At 58.1% G+C, this 23,572-nt stretch overlaps 3 protein-coding genes across 5 annotated transcripts in view; 2 read left to right on the top strand and 1 right to left on the bottom strand.

Annotated features, from left to right (window-relative positions):
* The first annotated feature begins 360 nt into the window (after nt 1-360).
* CNPY3 (canopy FGF signaling regulator 3) lies at nt 361-12,400 on the top strand. 2 transcript variants are annotated; one of them, XM_073339887.2, is made up of 6 exons: nt 361-594; nt 2,881-3,004; nt 5,813-5,909; nt 7,662-7,784; nt 8,062-8,179; nt 8,378-12,400. In XM_073339887.2, the coding sequence occupies exons 1-6, from the start codon at nt 474-476 to the stop codon at nt 8,611-8,613; spliced, it is 819 nt and encodes a 272-aa protein (XP_073195988.2). In that variant the 5' UTR covers nt 361-473; the 3' UTR covers nt 8,614-12,400. The 2 variants fall into 2 exon arrangements, with proteins under 2 accessions (XP_073195988.2, XP_073195989.2); XM_073339888.2 differs by having other exon boundaries at nt 505-594; nt 5,797-5,909.
* Nucleotides 12,401-13,625: 1,225 nt separating this feature from the next.
* On the top strand, nt 13,626-20,074 carry GNMT (glycine N-methyltransferase). Its single transcript, XM_073339886.2, has 6 exons — nt 13,626-13,880; nt 16,521-16,648; nt 17,515-17,628; nt 18,382-18,524; nt 19,131-19,252; nt 19,552-20,074. The coding sequence occupies exons 1-6, from the start codon at nt 13,675-13,677 to the stop codon at nt 19,721-19,723; spliced, it is 885 nt and encodes a 294-aa protein (XP_073195987.1). The 5' UTR covers nt 13,626-13,674; the 3' UTR covers nt 19,724-20,074.
* Nucleotides 20,075-21,774: 1,700 nt separating this feature from the next.
* PEX6 (peroxisomal biogenesis factor 6) overlaps nt 21,775-23,572 on the bottom strand; it is a 28,400-nt gene continuing 26,602 nt past the window's right edge. The window contains exon 17 of one of the 2 annotated variants that reach the window (XM_073339881.2): nt 21,775-23,412. In XM_073339881.2, coding sequence (XP_073195982.2) covers nt 23,276-23,412 — 137 coding nt within the window. In that variant the 3' untranslated portion in view covers nt 21,775-23,275. The remainder of the gene's footprint in view (nt 23,413-23,572) is intronic. The other variant, XR_012158349.2, reaches the window with a different exon arrangement.

Genomic DNA, 23,572 nt, shown 5'->3' with positions numbered 1-23,572 from the left:
CGAGACGCCATTTCGGGAGAGCGGGGGAGGGGCACCCTGGAGCCCCCCCCTCACCGGCCCGGAGCCCGCCCCCGCCCGGAAGTCGCCCCGCCCCGCCCCGCCCCGCCCCGCCCCGGCGCGGACCCCGGTCCGCAGCTCTGAGGAGACCGCGACGCTCTGACTCCCGCCGCTCCTGGAGACAGAGACGCCGAAGCAGTTAGAAGCCTCCTCATTGGTTGAGCTGGCAGCGGAGCTTCCTGCCTCCCCCATTGGCTGGCCGAACCCGGGCTGGTCGCTCCTCGCCTGGCCATTGGCCGGACTTTGACACGCTCGGCGCTGTGATTGGGCGCGCTGCTGTCGTTATAGTGACGCTATGCGGGGGGGGGGAGAAAGGAACGTTCGCGGAAGTGAGTGTGGCGGGGCCGCCTGTCCAAAGCGCGCGCGCGTCCCTCGTGGGGCTCCCCCAGCGCGGCTGCCCCCCCCGCCCCGCCGCCATGGCCGAGCCGGGCCCCGCCGCCTGCCTGCTGCTGCTGCTGCTCCCGCTGCTGCTGAGCCCGGCCGCCGGGGCCGCCGCCGACGACACCGAGTGGGTCCGGCTGCCCAGCAAGTGCGAGGGTGAGAGACTGGCGGGGGGGGTGGAAGGAGGTCGGGGGCGCTGACGGCGGAGGTGCGGGAAGTCGGGGGGTCTGGGGGAGGTCAGGGGGCTGAGGGTGGGGGAAGTCACGGGCACTGAGGGGTCTGGGAGGGGGTTGAGGAGGAGAGTGGGGCACTGAGGGGTCTGGGGGAGGTCGGGGGGGTCTGGGGGAGGTCAGGGGGCTGAGGGTGGGGGAAGTCGGGGGGGTCTGGGGGAGGTCGGGGGGCTGAGGGTGGGGGAAGTCGGGGGGGTCTGGGGGAGGTCGGGGGCACTGAGGGGTCTGGGAGGGGGTTGAGGAGGAGAGTGGGGCACTGAGGACTCTGGGGGAGGTAAGGGGGCTGAGGGTGGGGGAAGTCGGGGGGTCTGGGGGAGGTTGGGGGGCTGAGGGTGGGGGAAGTCGGGGGGGTCTGGGGGAGGTCGGGGGCACTGAGGGGTCTGGGAGGGGGTTGAGGAGGAGAGTGGGGCACTGAGGACTCTGGGGGAGGTAAGGGGGCTGAGGGTGGGGGAAGTCGGGGGGGTCTGGGGGAGGTCGGGGGCACTGAGGGGTCTGGGAGGGGGTGAGGAGGAGAGTGGGGCACTGAGGGGTCTGGGAGGGGGTCAGGGGGCTGAGGGTGGGGGAAGTCGGGGGGGTCTGGGGAGGTCAGGGGGCTGAGGGTGGGGGAAGTCGGGGGGTCTGGGGGAGGTCGGGGGCACTGAGGGGTCTGGGAGGGTGTTGAGGGGGAGGAGGAGAGTGAGGTACTGAGGGCTCTGGGGGAGGTCAGGGGGCTGAGGGTGGGGGAAGTCGGGGGGGGTCTGGGGGAGGTCGGGGGCACTGAGGGGTCTGGGAGGGGGTGAGGAGGAGAGTGGGGCACTGAGGGGTCTGGGAGGGGGTTGAGGAGGAGAGTGGGGTACTGAGGGGTCTGGGGGAGGTCAGGGGGCTGAGGGTGGGGGAAGTCGGGGGCACGGAGGGATCTGGGAGGGGGCTTAGGGGTGTGGTGCTGAGGGGGAGGAGGGTGGGGGGGCTGAGGGGCACTGGGGGGACTGGGGGAGGTCGGGGGGCTGAGAATGGGGGAAGTCACGGGCACTGAGGGGTCTGGGAGGGGGTTGAGGGGGAGGAGGAGAGTGGGGTACTGAAGGGTCTGGGGGAAGTCGGGGGCACGGAGGGATGGGGTGTTGAGTGGGACCGAAGGGTCTGGGGGAGGTTGGGGTGCTGACGGTGGGGATGGGGAAGTCTGGGCATCTGGGGGGTGGAGGAGGTTGAGGGATCTGGGGGAGGTCAGGGAAGGAGGGTGGGAGAAGTTGGGGACACTGAGGGATCTGGGAGGGGGTGCTGAGGGATCTGGGGGAGGTCAGGGGGCTGAGGGGTGGGGTGCTCAGGAGGAGGCTAAGGGTGGGGCTGGGGGAGGCAGGGCGAGTGATAGGAGGTAGCAGAGCACGGATAATGGACCCATGTAGATGCTGTAGAGGCAGGACAAGCAATCTGATAGGGTGAAGGGGTCCATGGTATCCCAGGCAGCCCTGGAGGAAAGGAGGACAGCAGTTTCCATGCTGACAGTTGTGGCTTCTGGTGCTTTCTCCAAGTTTCTCTCACTGTGGTTCATAGAGGCACGTTTCCTGTGGTGGGTGGGGAGAAGGCCCAGTGAGAAAAGGGAACTGCTACTTCTTGTTCCAGTGGTCATGGCTCACATTGTCAGATGTTTGGGGGCGGGGGGGTGTTCTACCATGCAAGGCATTTAAGCAAGAAAGTAAAGGAGAGACCTAACTATTGAAAAAATCCCATGCCTCTGCTGGTGATTGAGGAGAGGGACAAATAGGAATAATAGATTCTGGGGGGTAAGTGTGTGGGGGAGAAGCAGGCCAAAGTATGTATGGTGATGGGGGAAGCAGTGGAGGATGTGGTGTGAAATATCTAGAGATGGGTGAACTGCTTGCTCTGGGTGATGCAGCAGTTCTGGTGCCCCCACTGACTTGAGTGTCTCTTGGTTAGTAGTTGCACAATAGTTCACTAATTTCTCAACCAAAAAACTCTGGAATAAAAACTCCTTCTCCCAAATACAGTAGCTGGGGTGTCTGGTTTTGTGTGTTGTCTTGTCTATTAAATAATTATAGCGTGTGTTCCCTGAAAACAAGCTCCACGAGGACCCTTTAGTTAGTCATACTTAACTCCAAGCATCTGCTTTTAAAATAGCCCTGCTTGCTGGAAATGGCCTATTCATACCTAAAGCAGGCAAGACCCTTAGGAGGGCAGTACAGTTCAGTGCACCCACTAACCTGCTTCTCTTCTCCAGTGTGCAAGTATGTGGCAGTAGAACTGAAATCTGCCTTTGAGGAAACCGGGAAGACAAAGGAGGTGATTGACACACAGTATGGCTTTTTGGGCGGAAAGGGGTCTGGAATCAAGTACACGCAATCGTAAGTGAATCAATCAGTGACATCCGCTCAGTGGCCCTCTTTGCTGCTCCTCTGGATTAATAAATATCTCCACAAAGAGCACTCACAAGCAGGGGGTGACCTGGCCACCTACCACACTTGGGGGCAAAGGTTGCTTATCCCTTCTCCAGAGTTATTCGTGTTGGCAAGATATGATGGATGTTGAGTCCCTAGCAGGGTTTGATGCAGTGGTACCGCTCCACTAGTTACCAAGAATTGCAGATCCAAAGCGAAGTCACGGGGGGTGGTTTGAGCGTAGCCTTGCTGCCCAGTCCTAACTCGGGACCTCTGTCACCTGCAGCAAGCTGTACGGAGATTCTGCTTCTAGCTTTCTCCAGCACTCTGACAATTCTGTGGCAGCTTCATTTACATTTTGAAAGTAGGTTTTTAATTAATTTTAATACATGTATCAGTCCAATGAGCTTGGGTCACTGCTGCTAAATTCCATTTATCTTGTGCTCTCCCAACACGCTCAGTTGTCAGTGCGCCTCAGATATCTGCATTGTAGAAATTGTCATACAAAAGTGGGGTTTCTGTAAGCTGAGGAGGGGACAATTGTGGCTTTGGGCACCTGGGATTGTAGGATAACCATATGAGCTGGATTTTTTTGCTATTGTGGTCAAGGATGAAGTAGTAGCCTAAGTTGGAATTTAAATAATTGTCATTCAACTCCAGAGTTAACATGTCACCGTGAGATCAGTGGTGTGCTCCCTTAGACCTGCTTCAGACTCTGCCCGCTTGGGCAAACCTCACTGCACCAGTTACATTCAGTTCACATTTTCAAGTTTTTCTAGCCCTCACAGTTGAGAAGGAAAGAGAGCCTTTCATGGACCCTCTTCTGTCAGAGGTAGGGCGGTGCCAGTCATCATTGCTGTTAATCTCAATTTTTGTCAAGGCAGTTAGCTCCTCTTGGGGCTGTGCACAGAGACAGTTTGAGTTGAGGCTTAAGCAAGATATCTGCCTGCTTCTTAGGTGTTGTGCACAGGGAACCCACTACGCTGCTGCTCAGGGATCTGTACTGGCTGGCAGTATGTTTCTGGGTGTGGTTCAAAGTAGTGACTCTAACCTACAGAGCCCTGAATGACGTGGGCCACCTGTCTCACCCTCTGTGACCTTGTTGTGCCACAATCAGCAGACATGGAACCCCTGAAGTGTAAATGGGGAAGAGGCTCTTCAAAGGATGCTCTCTGAGGGCCTGTTGACTTTGGAAATAGCTTCCCCACAGCCTGGCTTTGTGAACTTCCAGTCATGCTGCAAAACCCACCTGTCTCGGAGGGGGTGGGGATGCTGATAAATGGACCGGGTTTGTCCAATGTGGGCAGTCATTGCTTCAGGATCACTTGGCAGCTTATATTCCTGTTGGAGGAGGCAGTTCAATTAGTGTGGGAAGGTATTCATTTTTTAATTGAATGTAATTGTTTTTCAAGACACAGTTAGCTCAATCTAGTCACTTTAAGAACTCCAGGGACATTACCTGCCCCTGAAGTATGTCTGCATTGGAGCTAACTCTGATCAAGCTAGCGTGCTAAAAACAGCTGCCCCAAAGATGATCCTGTCCGAGACCCTAGGTGTGTACTCAGGGCAGCTAGCCTGCCGCTGCCATCATGGCTACACTTCTATTTTTACTATGCTAGCTCAATCAGAGCTATCGAGCTTGACATTACATTTCCAGCTGCAGTACAGACAGACCCTGAATCCCCCTTGCCTACTTCTGATGGTTTTACAACTGCACTCTTCTCTTTAAATGTTTTTCTCCCTGGCCATTATGAGGAAATACAGACACAAAGAGAAGAAACTGGCTATGGTGAAACAGTAAGGCTGCTGTGTACACATGGTGTGTGCTGCACACAAAGGAAACAGTTTTCATTTGCCCTGGTTACAGGTTTTACAAATAACAATAGTGGGTAAACAACTTCAGGCACCAGTGAGATATTGTAAGTTGATGGGGCCCTTTAATTTGTGTCTGGTACCTAGAGTATAAGATTAGGGATGTACGTTAAGTTTGAGCCCTCAAGATTGCAAAGATGATCTGCCAAACATGAATTGCTTGAGTCTACAGCAGGCAGCTCCAGCCTGTTGCTCAGAGCTTTCCCGTGCACTGGATGAGACACTGGTGGTTTCACAGCTACTATTCAGACCTTTGACGGCAAAAATGCCCCTTCTAATGTTAGTTCCGTTCTGCTGCTGCTTGGCAAAGCTCTGGGCAGGAGTAGAGGCTGGCGCTAGCAACATGGGATATGGACCAGAAAGTGAAGGCTGTGATGGGGGTTATGCAGCAGACACACCTTCTCCCCGCACCTCCCTTGCAGTAGCCAGGAGTCTCGGGGAGAGGAGTGAAGTAGTGTAGACCCCTTGCAGTTGCCAGGAAGCCGTGATGGAGGAGCCCATCCCTCTTTCAATAGCCAGGTGGAGGTAGGGGGAGCTCAGGGGTGGAGCCCCCACCCCTTTACAGTAGCCAGGGGCTGTGGAGGTAAGAGGCGGCATCTTTTCCCTTCTGGCACTTGGAGGGAGGCAGGCAGTGGAGTTCCAGTTGATTAGACACCTATCCTCAAGAGGCTGATACCTTCTGAAAGGTGGGGCCTCTAAGCTGGCCCAGGGTCAGCAAGCTGGTGGAAATCCCAGCAGCTGCAGAGACTAGCCATTGCCCCAGCCCCTTCATCTTGTTCCCATCTCTAGCCAGTGGGCTTAGTCCTCGAACTAGAATTTTTCTAGCCCTGTTAATGGACTGTAGCCTTTCTCAGGGAGCAGTACTAAATCCTTCCCCGTTTCACCAGCTTCTCCTCTGGGCAGGGATATCCGATTGATCGAGGTGACAGAGACCATCTGCAAGAGGCTGTTGGACTATAACCTGCACAAAGAGAGAACTGGCAGTAACAGGTTTGCAAAGGTTTGTACTGTTGCTTGTTCCCTTTCACTGGAGCTTTAGTCAGATGCCCCTAGGCCTTGCCTTGCCAAGAGCATCCATGTTTGCGTCCTTGGTCTGCATCTGCAAAACAGACTTCCCAGGTATAGAAGTAGCCTCTCTCCCTCCCTCAACTTGTTAGTGTAACCTTCTCTCCATGGCCTTGCTGGTGGGTTGCATGCAACCCAGAATCCTGGTGGGGAGGTGTAGCAGACCTGTTCTCATGGGTGGAGTGGGGAGGTGCTCAGGAAGCCTCCTAGTGTAATGGGTATGTACTGAGTGGCTTCTTCCGCCTCTGGTTTGGGATCAGGTACAGATTAACAATTCCATTTTAAAAGTGTAGGTCGAGATCGCTAACTGCCCAGGTAAACGTGCTGCTCCAGTAATGTTAAAGCTAAGGATAGTCCCATCCTCTTGACTGCCCCTTGTGTGTTTGCGTTGTGGCTTTGCACCTGCCACGGTTTCAAGGGAAACAGTGTGATCTGCTATCAGTGTGGCAGGGAAAGCTGTGAAACCATGACTCTTGGAAGGTCTGTGCACAAGGGGGCAGAGCGTCCCAGAGAACCCTTTGGGTTTGGTTGAGTTTGCCTTTCACAAAGACACTTTGTGCAGTCTCAGGGCTGGGCCCAGGGATCATGCCTGTGATGGAAGAGGCAGGGTTCTGTAGAGACTATATCAGTCCAGAGAATGAGCTGGGGCTTTAGCAATGGGAAAGCAAGGCTTCCCTTTCCAAAGGACTGTGGTACTGCTATGCCCTAGAGTCAATCCCCACTGTGACTTTAGGCGTTTACAGTCAGGCCTGTCCCTTTAGCGTTCCCCTCTCCCTCTCCGCTCACATCTGAGTCCTGCTACTGCTTCCTCTGGAACGCTGCTGGAATCCAGCCTTTTCTGCCTATTCGGACAGCCAAGCCTCATCATGGGCTGCCATGGACTGCATCCTCCTTGCTACCCACATTGCACCAGCCATTTGAAACAGGGCTGCTTGGACCATCTTCCCTGGCCATCACTCACACTGTCACCCTTCTATGAGTCCCTCCCCTGACTCCACATCAAGAGCAAGCTGCTTGACCCTTTAGGCCCTCCCACCTCCACTTCGCCAGGGATGCGGCCTCTTCCTCTGGCTTGTCTGCTCCTCATGCATAGAATGCCCTCCCCAAACTGAACCAGACAGCCACTGTCCTCTCCTCCTTCAAGTCCTGCATCTAGAACCACTCGCACCAGGACGCTGACAAGGAATCCGCCACCGTGTTTGGCGCCTCGGGGGCAGATGAGGAAAGTCCATGTTCATTCAGTCATGGAAGCACAAACTTTGAACAAGTATCATAGCCTTCCCCCTGCCCACCTCCTCCTCAGGCTGGTCATCTTTGGTGGCATGTTCTTCATGGCCGGGACTGTCTGTCAAGCAACAAGCGTGTTGGGGTCCCAGTCCAGCTGGAGCTGCTGGATGCCATAGAGAGGGATGTGCGGGGGGCAGCAGATAAGGCCAGGCTTTCACACCCTCCTGAGAAGTGAGCAGGCTGCTCAGCCACTTGCCCCTGAGGCTTCTCCCTTCATGCTGCCCTGGTGCCATGACTCCTGGTGCTGCACCCCCTCTTCTGCAGGGCTCTGAGCTGGCTCCCATGTAGGGGAGCTGTATGAGAGTTCCCCTCTCTCCCTGAGTACAAGCGTCGTGCGTGTGGAACTGGGATTCTGCCTCTTCCCGAAGGTGGGATCACTCACATTACTGTGTCTCCTTAGGGAATGTCGGAGACGTTTGAAACCCTGCACAACCTGGTGCACAAGGGGGTGAAAGTGGTGATGGACATCCCCTATGAGCTGTGGAACGAGACCTCTGCTGAAGTGGCTGACCTCAAGAAGCAGGTACTGCCCGTGCGGTAGCACAATGTCGCTGGGGGCACTAGCGTGGAGGGCAGTAATGGCTGGGAGGCCTGGGATGCAGAGTGGGGGAGATCTGGGAAGACTGGCTCAGGCTGGGTGTGGGTATCGTACTCCAAGAGTTCACTGCAGAGTATGAGCTGCCCCTCTTTGGCAAGCTCGTCCTGGAGCTGCGCTTGCTCCTCATGTTGGAAGGGGCCCTGGGAGTGGGGTTAGTAGGGAAGGTCTCCTGGTGCTGGACTGTGCTTTCTCTCTGCACTAGTGTGATGTGCTGGTGGAGGAATTCGAAGACGTGATCGAGGACTGGTACAGGCATCACCAGAAGGAGGACCTGGCTCAGTTTCTCTGTGCGAACCATGTGCTGAAAGGGAAAGACACAAGTGAGTTTGACCTCTGCTTGGAGGCCAATGCCCCCTTGTATTTGCTGAGGCAGCACACGTGCTCCAGTGCCAGAGTGATGGGTGCAGCAGAGGAGCATTGAAATGCCGTCTCTGTGTGAGCAGGAAGGGGGCGTGGGGTGGGGAGAGGAAACCTGACCGCCTCACTGCTCCCTTTTCTCCATGATGTCATACCTGCAGGCTGCCTGGCAGAGCAGTGGGCCAGCAAGAAGGGAGATGTAGCAACCACAGGAGAGAATAAGACAAAGAAAAAGGGTGGCAAGAACAAGAAGGCAGCAGAGAAGAAAAAGAAAAACAAGGAGAAGGTCGAGGAAGCAAAAAGCCACCTGGCCCCAAATGCTGAAAGGAGCCCTGAGGAGGAGGGGGATATCCAGCCAAAGGCTCCCCTTGCGCACAGCCCAGCTGACGAGCTATAGTCTCTCAGACTCTGCATGCCAATTTGCAGCCCATGGTAGGGACAGCGGACGCTCTGGACAGGTGGGATATTGGATGCGCTCTGGGCATTGCAACAGCCAGTTGCCTCACAAGATGGTGACCCCTTATTTACTGAAGGGAAATAAATGAGAACTCTTCCAACTTATTGCTCCAAGGGCAGCAGCCTGTTCCTGCTGGGTGGAGATCTCAGCCAGTCACGCCGTAGCTAGTCAGCATTACCATGAGCAGTGGTACCACGTGGATCACAGCAGCTGGCAGAGACCCCTGCACACGCAGGGCAGCTGGGCTGGACAGGAGATGCCTCCTGAGTACATGGAGCTTGTTAAACTCCCCTTAGTGCTCCCTAGACAATACAGATCCTGCCTTCAGCGGGAGAGACCTGCTGCCTCTTGCCCAGCGTGGTATGGAAGTGGGAGAAAGGAGGCTGGTTTGCTCACAGAGGAGCCTCTGGCTTTTGCCTACAGCTGCCCTTGGGGCAGGGAACTTGGCAGTGGCTTGGAAGGAGAGTGGCTTCTGCGTGGCCAGCCTGGTGGGTTTCCCACTGAGCGTGCTGGGGTCCCACAATGAGTTATCCTCCTGCTCTGCAAGCGTGCTGTCCACTCCTCTCCTGTAATACCATTCCACTCAGGAGCAGCCACTCCAGCTTCCTGGAAGCCTGTGGCTCCTGCTGTTGCTGCAGAGAGGACCCTTCCCCCCTCTGCTAATGTCCTGTTTCATTTGGTCTAGCGTGTGCTCTCTGTACTAGCTTTCACTCTCCCTGCTGCACTGTGGACAGCAGCTCCTTGCTTTGCAAGGAGAGGATCACTTGTATTTTATGCAGTTCTTTGCTACCTGTTGGTGGTTTCTCTTAAAGTGCCAGTAGATATTAACACTCTCCCTGTGGGGTGCGGGAGCAAGACCCACTACGGCCTGCAGTGACACCCGGATAACTCTGAATGCAGTCTTCGTTCCTCTTGCACGTGCCCAAGAGCCTCCCATCAGCTCTAACACTCATCAAAGCATGTGGGGACCCCAGCCTGGGAGTGGGGTTAGGTCTGGTCCAGTCCAGCCGGGCTGACCTGTGATCTCGGCACTGCAGCTCAGTGAGTCAGATGTCAGTGCACTGAGGTGGCTGCTCTGCTAGAATTAGGTATGTTCCTGAGTGCTCTTTCGTCTCACCGGCTCCGTCATGTGTCATGGAATATTCCTAGGTAGTGAGAGACTCATCGGTCTTACGTTGCTTTTCAGGCTAGTGAGCAACTGTTGGTTCCCCAGGCAGGTCACCATACTCCAGGCACCAGCAATTACAACTCTTGCCACTTTATCACAGGTCTCCTGGTATTTGTGTGTGTGTGTGTTTTGTGTTTTGTATTTTTTTTACAACCTCCGCTCGTGGCGTCATGGGATTATGTGAGAATCTCGGCTTTAGAATGAAGCTGTTTCTAGCCCTCTTGGCTACAGGGGACAGCTTGAAAGTGTCACCAGAGTGTTACCTAAAAGGCTCAGAAGTCAGAGAGAACCCCAAATGTGTGGTTTAAAAAAAAAAAAATAAATTCTTGTGGGGCTGTTGGGGGCTAGACCCTGGGTTCTGAATGTAGGGGGTTGGCCCTGCCATTTAGACGCAGCACAAGAGGCACAATTGGAAGGAAGCTTAGAATTATTTTTAAGCAAGGCAGTTTTACACCACTTCCTGCTGTGGAGTAATGCAATAGAGTGACTTCAGTGGGAGGGGGGTGGGTCGGTACGACTGGGCATGGGTGACGGAGAGGAATGAATGAGACTATCTGGCGTGACAAGTTTTTGTCCTTTCAGTTTTGTTCTATTGTAACTGCTGGAGTTGCCGCAACTATACGTTGGAATCTTTGTTACTGCAAGCAAGGGACTTGGCATTTTTGGCATTCCAGTTAGCGAAACTGGCCTGAAGCAGCTAAGAGCCTCATGGCCTCCAGCCCTTGCTCTTCTGGAAGGTTATCCTCTGATCACCTTTGTCCTTCTCTCTTCCCCATACAGTCCTCCTTTACAGGTAGTAATGAGCTCTGCAATGGCAGAACCTCTGCCTTTCACCTACTGGGACAGCTGCTACGCCTGTTAATGCTGCCCCTACCAGGCCTACACTAGACGCTTCCAGCACCGACTTCAGCTCTGGGAGTGCTAGCAGAGGCTAGAGCCCTCCTGGAGATGGGCCCAAGGCGGCCAGTGGCCTTGATTAGACTTTCTGAGCAGGCTTAGACAGGGCATTATGTGACAGTGTTAAAAACACCAGCGGGCTATCAACATGAGGGCTCCTAACCCCTGTGGAATCTGTCCTGAGTGTAAACAGCTCCTTGGAGACAGGAGCACCTCCCAGATCACCAGCACCATTCCTCCAGCACAGCGAGAGGGGCTGGGTATGCCATACAGACCCCGGCATGTACACAGCAGTGAGATGCGGCAAAGCAACCCTTGCCTCTACATTTCCCAGCTCTTCTCCCACTCCATGGCAATGTAAGACAGTGAAGTGCAGCACCCACGCAGTGAGAAGCAGAGAGATCAGAAGAAAATGCTCTGTGGGCCTTCAGTAGATACAACCCTCCAGTAAAGCTGCTGCTGGAACATCCTAACAAGAGACTCCAGCTCTTCCACAGATACTGGCTTATTGCTTTGTTTCTGACCCAAGCCTTTCACCCCTGTGTTCTAGGTACTCGTCTGGCCTTGAGCCCAGTTCCAGGTGAGGTTGCTGAGCCCAAGGTGAGGCTCCTGGTGTTTGTTTGCACATTGTGTTTGATTCCCCTAGTGCTTTGCACTGGAAGGAGTGTTTGCTGCTTTGGCCAAGATACAGCAGAAGTCTAGTGTTCTTCCCTGCCTGCTGCTTAGCAGGGGTGATCGACCAGTTCTGCTCTGCTGCTGTTGTTCCTGAGTCCACATAGTTGTTTACGTAATTGCAGCTGATGCCTTTCTGTATGGGTTTGTGCCAATGAGTGTGGCGCAATAGGGCAGGCCCTTGCCAGGTGCAGCTCAATGACCCAATGACTGAGGGGGAGACAAAGCCCAGGTCCAAGCCAGAGTGACTGCAACCATTGAGATGTCCAGAGATTGCATGCAGAGGTCTGGAATAGGAGCATGGGAGTTTCTCAAATGAACAGGAATATTAAGACTCCTTATCAAGAGCACTGCAGTAGACTGGGTCTGCCCCAGGAACGATGCAGAGATAGCATCTAGCTGACTTCAGAGCAAACCCCAAGGAATACAAACCCCTGTGCTGAACAGAGGGAACCTGCCTTTGACAGAGACCCAAATCCGTCTGTTACACGGTGGCAGCATTGAGATAGCTCAGAGAGGCTGCAGGGTTTCCATATGTGGGCATGGCAGTGAGCTGGTGCATGCACAGGGCAGGGAAGGTGCAGAAGCTTTTTTATGTCCTACCCGACACAGGACAGTCAGGCCCTATTTGCAGTTGAGAACAGTGAGGTGCTGAGCCAAAGAGGGTGATGGTACCATCCTAGTCCTCTCCGGGCTGGGCTGGATTACAGAACCCAGCCAGTGGGGACAGAGCAGTACCTGATAGCCCTTCCCTATGGTGCTCTTATTAACCTCTCATTTTTCTTCCCCTGCCTCCCCAGAGGGCTAGGTTTTAGATGAGCAGTTGTATCTTAAATGTCTAGGGCCCTGTTGGCTCAATAGCCAATGGTCTTGTGTAGACAGTGGCCTGTGATCCTATGTGAATCTGGTTAATGGTCACATAGTTTCACCCTGAATTCACTCTTGTGTGCTATTTGCAGTTATTTTTTAAATAAACTCCAAGTCTGTTAACGGTTTGTTTGTCCTGTTTCCTAAGTATATTAACCCATCCCACCTTCTCTTTCTCTCTCCTCCCAGCTGGAATTTAACCTTAATCCATGTTTATCTCAAACATTAGGCAGCTACAGTTGTGATGCCAAGAGAACAAAGGTCTGAACTTCAGGTCAGAAAGGGGCACCTACTCTGAATTATGGGGATGAAGAGGTGCAGTGGTCAGATGCCAGAATCCTCTGTGTTTCTGGAGTCAAACCCCTTCTTTCTAGATCTGTGGACAGTAGCATTGTGTATAGGAATCTGACTCGTAGTTTCCTGTGGGGTGTACGAATTGACACTGATCTAGCGAATTGATTGTAGGGTCAGTGTGAGATACTTGCTAAATCTTCCCCTCATACAACATAATGAAGAACGCTAATGTGAATTGGACAACTGGGAGATAATGTGCAAACAGAAGTTTCCAGAAGTGGGACTCTCTGAAGTGTGAGTCTGAGTTGGCTGAAAGCTGTAAACACAAAGAATGGCAAATTAAAAGGGAAAAGCAAAATTGACCAGCCCTCCTCCTGATGATCTATATCTCAGGGGAGTAACCCCTGTGTACTTCACACCTTGCTACAGTGGGCCAAGAAATGGAAATCTCTTCCCAGGGGAAATGGTATTTTGGGAGAAAAGTCCAAAATAGGGACACAAAGTTCCTCCCCCCCGTGTGTGTGACACGCTGTATAGCACACACACACACACACCCTGTATTCCCCTCCACTTGTTCCCGGTCCCTTGGCTGTTGTCAGGTCTAAATCATGCCCCTGCGTTCCCTAGCAGAGTGTTAATTAACTTGTCTTCACTCCCTCCCTGCCCCTGACAGCGAGGGCCTGGACTGAGCTGGACACAGCTGGAGGAACTGGGCAGCGAGGGGCCCGGGGGCTCACGCTTGCCCGTGCAGCGTCGGGTAGCTGCCACCAGTCCCAGCTTGGCTCAGCTGCCTGTGACAACCCAGGCCCGGGAAATTTCCAGCCCCCGTCCTGGGAGTGAGAACTTGCCCTTTTCTGGGTCCTTCATGGCTCCTTCGCTACGGAGACGAGCCCAGCCAGCCGAGGAGGGAATCCCGGTGCTCGGAGAGCCGTGAGCAGGCTGCTGGCTTCATACCCCCCCCAGCCCGCGCCCTGCCAGGGGTCTCCGGGGCGGGGCCCGGGGGCGGGGACGGGGCGGCCCGGGGGCGGGAGCCGGGGGCGGGGCGGCCCCGGGGCCCGGGGCGGGAGCCGGCGGGGCCCGGCAGAGCGCGGGCAGGCGGCGGCATGGTGGACAGCATCTACCGGACGCGCTCGCTGGGGGTGGCGGCCGAGGGGCTGCCGGACCAGTACGCGGACGGGCGGGCGGCCCGCGTCTGGCAGCTCTACATCGGGGACACGCGGGGCCGCACGGCCGAGTACCGCAGCTGGCTCCTGGCGCTGCTCCGCCGCCACCGCTGCCGCGCCGTGCTCGACGTGGCCTGCGGCACCGGGTGAGCGGCCGGGGAGCGGGGCCGGGGAGCGGGGGGCCGGGGAGCGGGGCCGGGGCCGGGGAGCGGGGGGCCGGGGAGCCCGGAACGCCCACCCGCTCTAGGGGGGGGGGGGTGTGAGAGAGAGAGAGACACCCCCCGTGTGAGAGACACCCTGTGCGGCCCCCCCCGTGTGTGACACCCCGTACGCCCCCCCCGTGTCCCCCGTGTGTGAGAGACACCCTGTGCAGGCCCCCCCGTGTGTGGTACAGCCCCCCCTGTGTGTGTGACACCCCGTACGGCCCCCCCTGTGTGTGTGACACCCCGTAGAGTCCCCCCCGTGTGTGAGAGACACCCTGTGCAGGCCCCCACCGTGTGTGTGACACCCCGTACAGCCCCCCATGTGTGGTACAGCCTCCCCTGTGTGTGTGACACCCCGTACGGCCCCCCCTGTGTGTGTGACACCCCGTACGGCCCCACCGTGTGTGTGACACCCCGTACAGTCCCCCCCGTGTGTGAGAGACACCCTGTGCAGGCCCCCACCGTGTGTGTGACACCCCGTACAGCCCCCCATGTGTGGTACAGCCTCCCCTGTGTGTGTGACACCCCGTACGGCCCCCCCTGTGTGTGTGACACCCCGTACGGCCCCACCGTGTGTGAGAGACACCCTGTGCAGGCCCCCACCGTGTGTGTGACACCCCGTACAGCCCCCCATGTGTGGTACAGCCCCCCCTGTGTGTGTGACACCCCATACGGCCCCACCGTGTGTGTGACACCCCGTACAGTCCCCCCCGTGTGTGAGAGACACCCTGTGCGGCCCCCCCCGTGTGTGACACCCCGTACGCCCCCCCCGTGTCCCCCGTGTGTGAGAGACACCCTGTGCAGGCCCCCCCGTGTGTGGTACAGCCCCCCCTGTGTGTGTGACACCCCGTACGGCCCCACCGTGTGTGTGACACCCCGTACAGTCCCCCCCGTGTGTGAGAGACACCCTGTGCAGGCCCCCACCGTGTGTGTGACACCCCGTACAGCCCCCCATGTGTGGTACAGCCCCCCCTGTGTGTGTGACACCCCGTACGGCCCCACCGTGTGTGAGAGACACCCTGTGCGGCCCCCCCCGTGTGAGAGACACCCTGTGCTGCCCCCCCCCGTGTGTGAGAGACACCCTGTGCAGGCCCCCCCGTGTGTGGTACAGCCCCCCCTGTGTGTGTGACACCCCGTACGGCCCCCCCGTGTGTGAGAGACACCCTGTGCAGGCCCCCCCGTGTGTGGTACAGCCCCCCCTGTGTGTGTGACACCCCGTACGGCCCCACCGTGTGTGTGACACCCCGTACAGTCCCCCCCGTGTGTGAGAGACACCCTGTGCAGGCCCCCACCATGTGTGTGACACCCCGTACAGCCCCCCCATGTGTGACACCCCGTACAGGCCCCCACCGTGTGTGAGAGACACCCTGTACAGCCCCCCCTGTGTGTGACACCCCGTACAGTCCCCCCCCCGTGTGTGAGAGACACCCTGTGCAGGCCCCCCCGTGTGTGAGAGACACCCCGTTCAGCCCCCCCCATGTGAGAGACACCCTGTGCAGGCCCCCCCCATGTGTGACACCCCGTTCAGCCCCCCCCGTGTGAGAGACACCCTGTACAGGCCCCCCCATGTGTGTGACACCCTGTACAGCCCCCCCCATGTGTGAGAGACACCCCGTACGGCCCCCCCCGTGTGTGATACCCCGTACGGGCCCCCCCGTGTGTGTCACACCCCGTACAGCTCTCCGTGTGTGTGTGACACCCTGTACAGCCCCCACTGTGTGTGAGTGTGTCACACCACATACAGCCCCCCCGTGTCTGAGACCCCCCCGTCTGTGAAATCCCCGTACAGCCCCACTGTGTGTTTGTGTGTGTGTCACATCCCCGAAGAGCCCCCAGTCTGTCGGATCCCCCTGTGTCTGAGACCCCCCCCCAGTCTGTGCAATCCCCATACAGCCCCCTGTGTCTGAGACACCCCTGTGAGTGAGATCCTTAACCCCCCCGCCCCTGTGTGTGGGAGCCGCCCATCCCACTCTGTGAGAGAGCCCCGTACAGAGGGGGAACCCCCAACATGTGTGTGTGAAATTGCTGTATAGCCCCACCATGTGTGTGACCCCCCTACCTGTGTGTGTGAACCCTCCCCTACCCTGTAGGTGTGACCCTCCCACCCCCACCCTTCCCTCCATTGTGTGTTTGTAGGAACTCCCCCTACCCTGTGTGTGTGAGATTCCCCATACAGCCCCATCCCTGTGTGCACCCCCCCCATACATCCCTGTGGTATGTGTGGGAAAACCCCTCCCCACACACATGCAGGAACCCCTACTGCCCCATGTGTGTGTGTGAGACCCCCCCCCATACAGCCTCCATCCTGTGTGTGAGTGGAAACCCCTGCCTTGTGTGTGTGACCCCCCCTGTACAGCCCCACCCCATGTGTGTATGAACCCCTGAGATCGAGGGGACCCCCCCCGGTGCATGTGAGACCCCTCTTCAACCCCCCAGGGCCTGAGGGGAACCTCTACACCCATGGAGCCTTATGGGATACCCCGTCTCACGCCATCTGTGTGATGCCCCCAGCTCTGGCGCGCACCCAGGCACCCCGCTCATGTGCCCTGCGGGTGTGTGTCACACTCTTCCTGCCCTCGGCAGGGTGGACTCCATCATGCTGGTGGAGGACGGGTTCAGCGTGACCAGCGTTGATGCCAGTGACAAGATGCTCAAGTACGCCCTGAAGGAGCGGTGGAACCGGCGGAAGGAAGAGGCCTTTGACAATTGGGGTAGGCACAGTGCCCCGGGGGCGCACACTTGGCCACATGCCATGGAGCAGTGTGCCTGCCCCTGGATTGCCTTGGCGGGGGGAGGCCCCAGGTCCTGTCTTTTAGCCCGATGCAACATGTACGCCTTTGATTTCCCCTTGGCAATGAGCCGCTCAGGCTCTGAACCCTTCCTGCTTTGTCTCTGGCTGGCAATGAGCGCGGTTGGGGCTGAACAGGAGAACAGCTTCCTGCTGGCACTGGGGGTGATGATGCCTCTGTAGGGGGAGCTCAGAATCCACGGGACTCCTGCTGCTGCTCATCCCGGCATTGAAACGCCTACTGCCGGCTCTGCCAGGCTTCCCCTGCCCCAGGGGATCAACGTCCAGTCCCCAGGTGCTGTCAGCTGCATGTCCAAGGCAGACCCCCCTCATGGTACCCTGGCTCTCAGAGACCTACTGGAACGTTTCCCTGGCATAGGGTCATCAGCAAGTGTAACAACGTGCTCTGTGCCCCTCTTCCCTGGAAGTCATTAAGGAAGACACTTGGATATCACACCCCGTTCACCCGCCTCGCATGGTGCAGCGCTAGCTTCCCTGGGCCTGGCTTTGAAATGGGAATGATGCCCCGTCCCACCTCCCCAGGGTAGTGAGTGTCTGAGTGTTGCGGCTGTTGTCTTTGGCCATGGCAGTGCCTCTCTGAGCCGAGCTGGTCAGTTAGCACCACTCTGTGTGGTGCGTGCTGGGGGTCGGCAGTGCTTTCTGGGATGCAGTGGAAATGGGTGCTGAGGCAGGAGGAGTGGGGATCTGTGTGCAGGAGGGAAGGCCCCCTAGCCCAGGGAAGGCAAGGCACGCGTGTGTGTGTGTGTAACCAGCTCTCGTGTGGTGCAGTCATTGAGGAGGCCAACTGGCTCACCCTGGACAAGGACCTGCAGAAGCCTGGAGATGGGTTTGATGCTGTCATCTGCCTGGGAAACTCCTTTGCGCATCTGCCCGATTTCAAAGGTGAGCCTGGTGAACGGGGTCTGCTTCCGGGGACCAGCCCTGCAGCCAGAGCCCTGAGGGCCGGGGGCAGGTGCGCACGCAGGGTTCTCATCTCCAAAGCACCAGCCCTCGGCAGCTGCCAGGCGAGACAGGCCCACCGTCCCATTTACTACTGCAGGGGGTTGCTGAGACTTGCTCCAGCCCACGCTGGGATGGCAGCAGGATTCGAACTCCCAGCCCATGCTCAGTCCGTGTCCAGAATACAACCAAGGTCCCAACTCCCTGTGTGGTGCAGGAATGAGGGAGAGAAGAGAAGGTTGCTCGGCTCCACCTAGGAGCGTCCTGGATTCTGGGGCTGCTCTAACTTACACTGTGCTGCAGCGGCTCTGTATGAGCTGTCTGTGCAGTGCACACCAGCCGCCCTGTCCTACCCTAGCCCCTCTCCCTGCCCTGAGGGCACTGGGCTGGTCCTCTGGCTGTACCTGCTCCAGGGGCCCTCTAATGCTAGGGCGTTCCTGGATGGCCAGTGTGGGCCATGCTAGGGCCTGCTTATCTCCAGCCAGGAAATGGGGCTCTTGGGGAGGCAGACTAGCTGGCTGTGGCCAGTAAAGCATTGCTTAGCTGAGGCCCGCAGGGCCCCAGAGCCCCCTACATGTCCTCTGCTCTCTGTCAGCGCCACTGTAGGACAGAGCGAGATGCCGGGGGCAGCTGGGGTGGGGGATGGGCTCTGGTGTGTTGCAGACGGGGGTAGCTGAATCCCACCCCTTTGCCTAGGTGACCAGAGTGACCATAAACTGGCCCTTAAGAACATTGCGAGCATGGTGCGACCAGGCGGCCTCATGGTCATCGACCATCGCAACTATGACTACATCCTGGCCACGGGCTGCGCCCCCCCTGGCAAGAACATCTACTACAAGGTCACTGCCCTTCAGGCCTCCCTGGTGGAGGGGGAGGTCACTGGGGGGGGGGGGGAGGGAGCTGCTCTGTTTGTCTTGTCCCATTGCGGGATAGGGAGAGAGCTGACTGACACTCAGTGATGGAGAGATAGAATCCTCCCGCCACCCCACACGTCCTCCCTGGCCACACGACCTGGCTCTGGCAGTCCCCCAGCCATGCCATGGGCTCTGATGCCCTGGTGGCATGAATCCTCAGCTGGCCTGATAGGAGGGGGCAGCTCTGGCTAATGATGGACAGGGCTTAGGGAGGTAATGGGGGAGCCTGAACCGACTGGAGTCACAGGTGAGGACGGAGCAGAGGAAGGAGAGTGTAGCAGCCCCCTATGTGCCCTCGGGGGTAGCCGTGGCCAGAGGCATCACTGGGTGCTGTGCAGACCACACCAGGAGAGCAGGCTGTGTTGGGGGTTGGGATTGGAGCATTGGGCAGGCTCCATCCCAGAACGAGCAGGCAGGGGGAGGCAAATGCCACCCCAGCAGACCTGGGGCAACTCCCCCCATTGTGCCTGGGGGCTGACTCATGGGAGGGGAGGAGGTAACAGGAAGCTCTTGGCCTTGTGCCCCTTCCAGAGTGACCTGACGAAGGACATCACCACATCCGTGCTGCTAGTGAACAACAAAGCCCATATGGTGACCCTGGACTACACCCTGCAGGTCCCAGCCCAGGAGCCAGAGGAAGCCACGGAACTGAGGTATGTGCTGGCCGGCACAGTCACTGGTGGCGAGAGCAGGGGTGGGCCCCAATCCACATGCACACGAGGTGTCTGGACACAGGGCGCACGCCGCAGGGGCCTGTCCTGCTTTGCCCAGCTGGGGACTCCTGCAGGCTGAAGAGAAGCACAAGCCCTGGGCGGCTTGGCTGCATCCCTGCCAGCCCGACTCCCCCACTCACGGCAGGCTCCTGGCAGGGTCACGTTGGCACAGGCCAGAGGCCCCCCCACCCTAGGCGCCTGCCCCAGCCCCTCACTGTGGTCTCTCTCCTGTGTTCCAGCAAATTCCGTCTCTCCTACTACCCTCACTGCCTGGAGGCCTTCACGGAGCTGCTGAAGAACGCCTTCCATGGGCAGTGTCAGCACAGTGTCCTGGGTGACTTCCAGCCCTACCAGCCCGGCCAGGCCTACACCCCCTGCTACTTCATCCACGTGGTGAAGAAGACTGGCTGAGGCACCGCCTGGCGTTGCTGGCTGGACTGCGCCCCCGGCCCTGTGGCAACGGACGAGGACGTGGAACGCTTCTCCATCTTCCTGTCTGAACAGCTCTGCTTGGGCGGCTGATGGGACGCTCCACCATCCGGCCGCTTCAGGGGAAGGCCCCAGGCTTTGCCTGTGAGGCCTCCGTAAGGCTATGTGGCTGGCTAGACTGGCCTGTATGGCTGCTGCTTGTCCCTCTCTGCTTCTCGCATTTGCCAGGCTGCACCGGGGTGGGGGGCGTTTGTCCAGATCTCAGGGCTGTCGAGGGCTCTCCAGAAGGCTGTTGCGGGGAAAGTGAAACAACGCTCATGGAGAGTTACCAGTGCACGTGGTCCTGCGTGTCTGTTCTGCGCCTGGGCTGGGGATGCAACGCTCCGAGGAGGCTGGAGTTGGTGTGAGCAGGACTCTGCTGGTGCCGGTCATGGGGATCTCTCTGCACCCACGAGGGGGGGCAGTGCCTTTGTGCCCTTTGTACGGATGAGTGACAGGGCCGGCTCACGCTGGTTGCTGCGGGTAAGGCCCAGGCCCACTGGCTCGGGTACTCGTAGCGGCGGCAGCTGGAGAACATCCCCAGCCAGTGGCCTGGCTGCAGTGTCAGCAGCTGTTGAACTCCCCAGCTGGACTAAGCTGCCAAGGCTCCAGCCCGGAGGGGCCCGAGCAAGGGTTGCTGAGCGCGGCCCAGGACCGGCGGGGTGCAGCTGGTGGCCTGCTGCCCGGTAGCAGCAGCGTGAGCCTGACCCGAGGGCAAGGAAAGGAGTTGAGAGAGAAAAGCAGGTGGCACAAGCCTCGCAGCAGGGAAAACCACTGCCAGCTGGTGCAGCTGCTCAAGGCTGGGAGTGGGGGGCAGAGGTCCTCGTCTTGTCTGCCAACAGCTAGTACCCGCCTCCCTCCCAGCGCAGGGCGCAACCTGGCTGGGGAAGGTGGCTGCTGTCCAGAGCCAGGCTCCTGGCCCTGAGCTAGCTTCCTCCAGGTGTTGTCAGCATTCAGCCGGTGAGCGGGGGCTAAGCACCTAGCTGCATGGCCGAGGGTGCAGGGAGAGCGACGAAGGGGTAGACCAGCCAGGCTGCAGGCACTTGGCAGCACTGGGAGGGGTCAGCCCCAGCGCCCTGCTGCTGAAAAGGGCAGCGAGAACGAGAAGGTGCTCGTGGGGGCTGGCAAGGCGAGGTGGCTGCTCGAGGCAGCAGCAGGTCTCTCTGGCCCCAGAGGGGAGGTGGCAGCCTAACCCCGAAAGGCTGGGGGGTGCAACACAGCCAACCACTAGTGGGGCAGCTTCGGGGCCTGTGCTCAGAAGCGCTGTGCCTAGCACTGGTGCCCGTGCCTCAGCCCAGCTCCGGGCCAGCATCCTACTCAGCACCTCCTCACCCACCCCCCATCAGCGTGCCCATTGCTGGGCTGCTCTCCCAGCAGCAGAGGAGGGTAAGTGTCCATTGGTGGCTGGAAAGAGGCACTCTGCTGCTCCAGCCGGCTCAGTCCCTCCCCGGGGGAGAATGCCAGGCGTGACCACAGGCTGCGAGAACTGCTACTAATCGCTGGCACTGCTGAGGACAGGCTGTTGCGATTCCCCTGGGAGAGGAAGCTGGGGCCAGGCAATGCGAGAGAAAAGCTGAAGCCAGTATCACTGACCAAGTCTTACTGCCCCACAGTGTCTCCTTGTCCCCAAAGAGCCAGCCACACAGATAGGGGCCAGGGCACTGCTACAGCCCAGGCAGCCTTTGCAGGCTCAGCACTGCTGGGCACAGCTGCCTGGCATAGACCCAAACTCCCTGCCAGGCTCACGTGAGGCCCCAGCTGGCTCAGCTCCACCCCTGCAAGCCCCCCGACAGAAGCTGGTAAGTGGGTACAATGACACCAAGCCAGGCTTGACAGGAGCCCACAGTCTGCTTCTTGCGACCTGCGCGCCTGGTGAGTCAATGCCCCTCTGTGTGCTCAGACTGTAATGACCTCTGGCAGCTCTCTGTGAATGCCTGACCCCAGATGAAGCCAGAAGCTGCAGAGGGGGCAATAAATCCCCAGACACAGCCAAAAACTAGACCAGAAACTCCCCCTTTATTGAGAAAGCCTATGTACAGTACATACCCCTGCCCCCAGCCCGTGCAGCCAGCCACATCCTCACACAAGTCAGGTGCTCCGGGCCTCTTCCCTGTGTACTGCCCATGTGCTAGGAGCTGGCCAGGGGGATTCAGAAACTTCTCAGGTGACCCACGCTTCCTCCCTGCCGCTTTGGCTCCCCTCCTGTCTTGATGGTGGCTGCCTGAGTGATCAGAAGCACCATCCCTAGCTGAGGTGCATAAGCCAGGAGGGAAAGCAGCAGGGGACCCTCCCACCACAGGTGGCTAAAGCTCCACCAGGAAGTTCTCTCTCATTCAGGATGAGATTCCCCTCCATGCCAAGGGCCAGCACGAGACCACCCTTCAGTGGTGCCAGGTTTTATGCTAGCCCTGTACCCAGGGAGAAGAGTTGTGGGTGTGAATTCCCCTCTCGCCAGGAGAAAAGTCCGAGACCTACTCCCAGAGCCCCCAGCTGTCTACAACCACCCTGGCCCCGTTCCTTGGCACAGCACCATGATAGCTTTGGAGAATCAGACATATCTGCTTGAAACAGTGCATTTCTGACACTTACAAATCTGCACCAACCCCCATTCCTACCTCACCTCCTCCCAGAACTGTCTTGCTCTCAGGGTCTCCCCCGCTACACCCCCTGTCACCTGAGCTGGGACAGTGCCCCGCTGCATCCCCCAGCTATGGAACTGCTGAGAGAAGCTCTCCTTTAATTTAGTGAAACAGACCAAGCCCAGTTTCTCTCCAACTCAGATCTCAGCGCACAGAGACTGACCCTGCCATGCTGCACCATGGCACACAGCGCGGGAGAAGCAGCTGCTGTGCTTCCTGGCAGCCCATCGGAGAGATGAGAAGGAGCCCTAGAAGGGCATGAGTTGGAGCTTATCCACAGCATGGAACGCAGCCCCCAGCCCAGCAGTAGGGAAGCCATTTCCTGCACTGACCACAACACTGATCCCGAGAAGGCGGCGTCTGCTAATTCACTCACATCCCAGGGAGGTTGTGGGAGGGGGAAGAGACAATCCACCCCCAAGCCCAGGATCTCTGCTTACTCCAGGGGGAAGGCACAGGGTCATGGGACATCCATGACTAGTGCAGGGTCTCACAGGGGCTTTGGTTGCACTCCTTTCCCTTGAGATCCACAACTCAGCTTAAAGCCCCTTCCTCACACACCAGGTCATGAGGGCGGGATGGCGGCTGTGGGAGTTGGGTGCACCACAGCCTGGCCATAAGACGTGAGGTTGGAGGAGGGGGCCTGAGACAGAAGAGGAACATGAACCCCAGCTGTGCTGCCCAAAGCCTGAGATCCACCCCACGTCCATGAACGGTGGCCAGGCTTGGCCAGGAGTCAGCAGGTGATGACACCTCCACCTCTCCACATCACCAGCCCACACAGCTGTCCCGAATCCTCTTGGACTTCTCCGTATTAGTGCTTCGTGAGCACCTTCCCTTCCCTTTCCACTGCAGGCTAGCAGGCAGCAAACTTCCGCTGGATCACTCTGTATTTAAGCAGCTCCTGCTCCGAAACGGATGGCTGCAGCCTTGCAGCAGCTTGTTCAAAATCCTCCATGCTCAGAACTAGAGCTGAACTCTCCGTGTCCAGCCCTGGGGGAAAGAGTTACACAGGCACCTGAATGCACATGGCACAGGGAGTTGGTCTTCCCCACCCCCAGTCCAGGAATCTGCCCCCAGCCAGGCAAGACTTGACAGCCCCCACTCTAGACTCTGCATGAGTTTTTGAACAGCCACATGAGGCTCTGATTTC

The sequence above is a fragment of the Lepidochelys kempii genome, chromosome 3 (assembly GCF_965140285.1).
Source record: "Lepidochelys kempii isolate rLepKem1 chromosome 3, rLepKem1.hap1, whole genome shotgun sequence".
Classification (NCBI taxonomy): domain Eukaryota; kingdom Metazoa; phylum Chordata; order Testudines; family Cheloniidae; genus Lepidochelys; species Lepidochelys kempii.
Note: the sequence above shows the minus strand (reverse complement) of the source record. Positions and strands in the feature narration are given on the sequence as shown.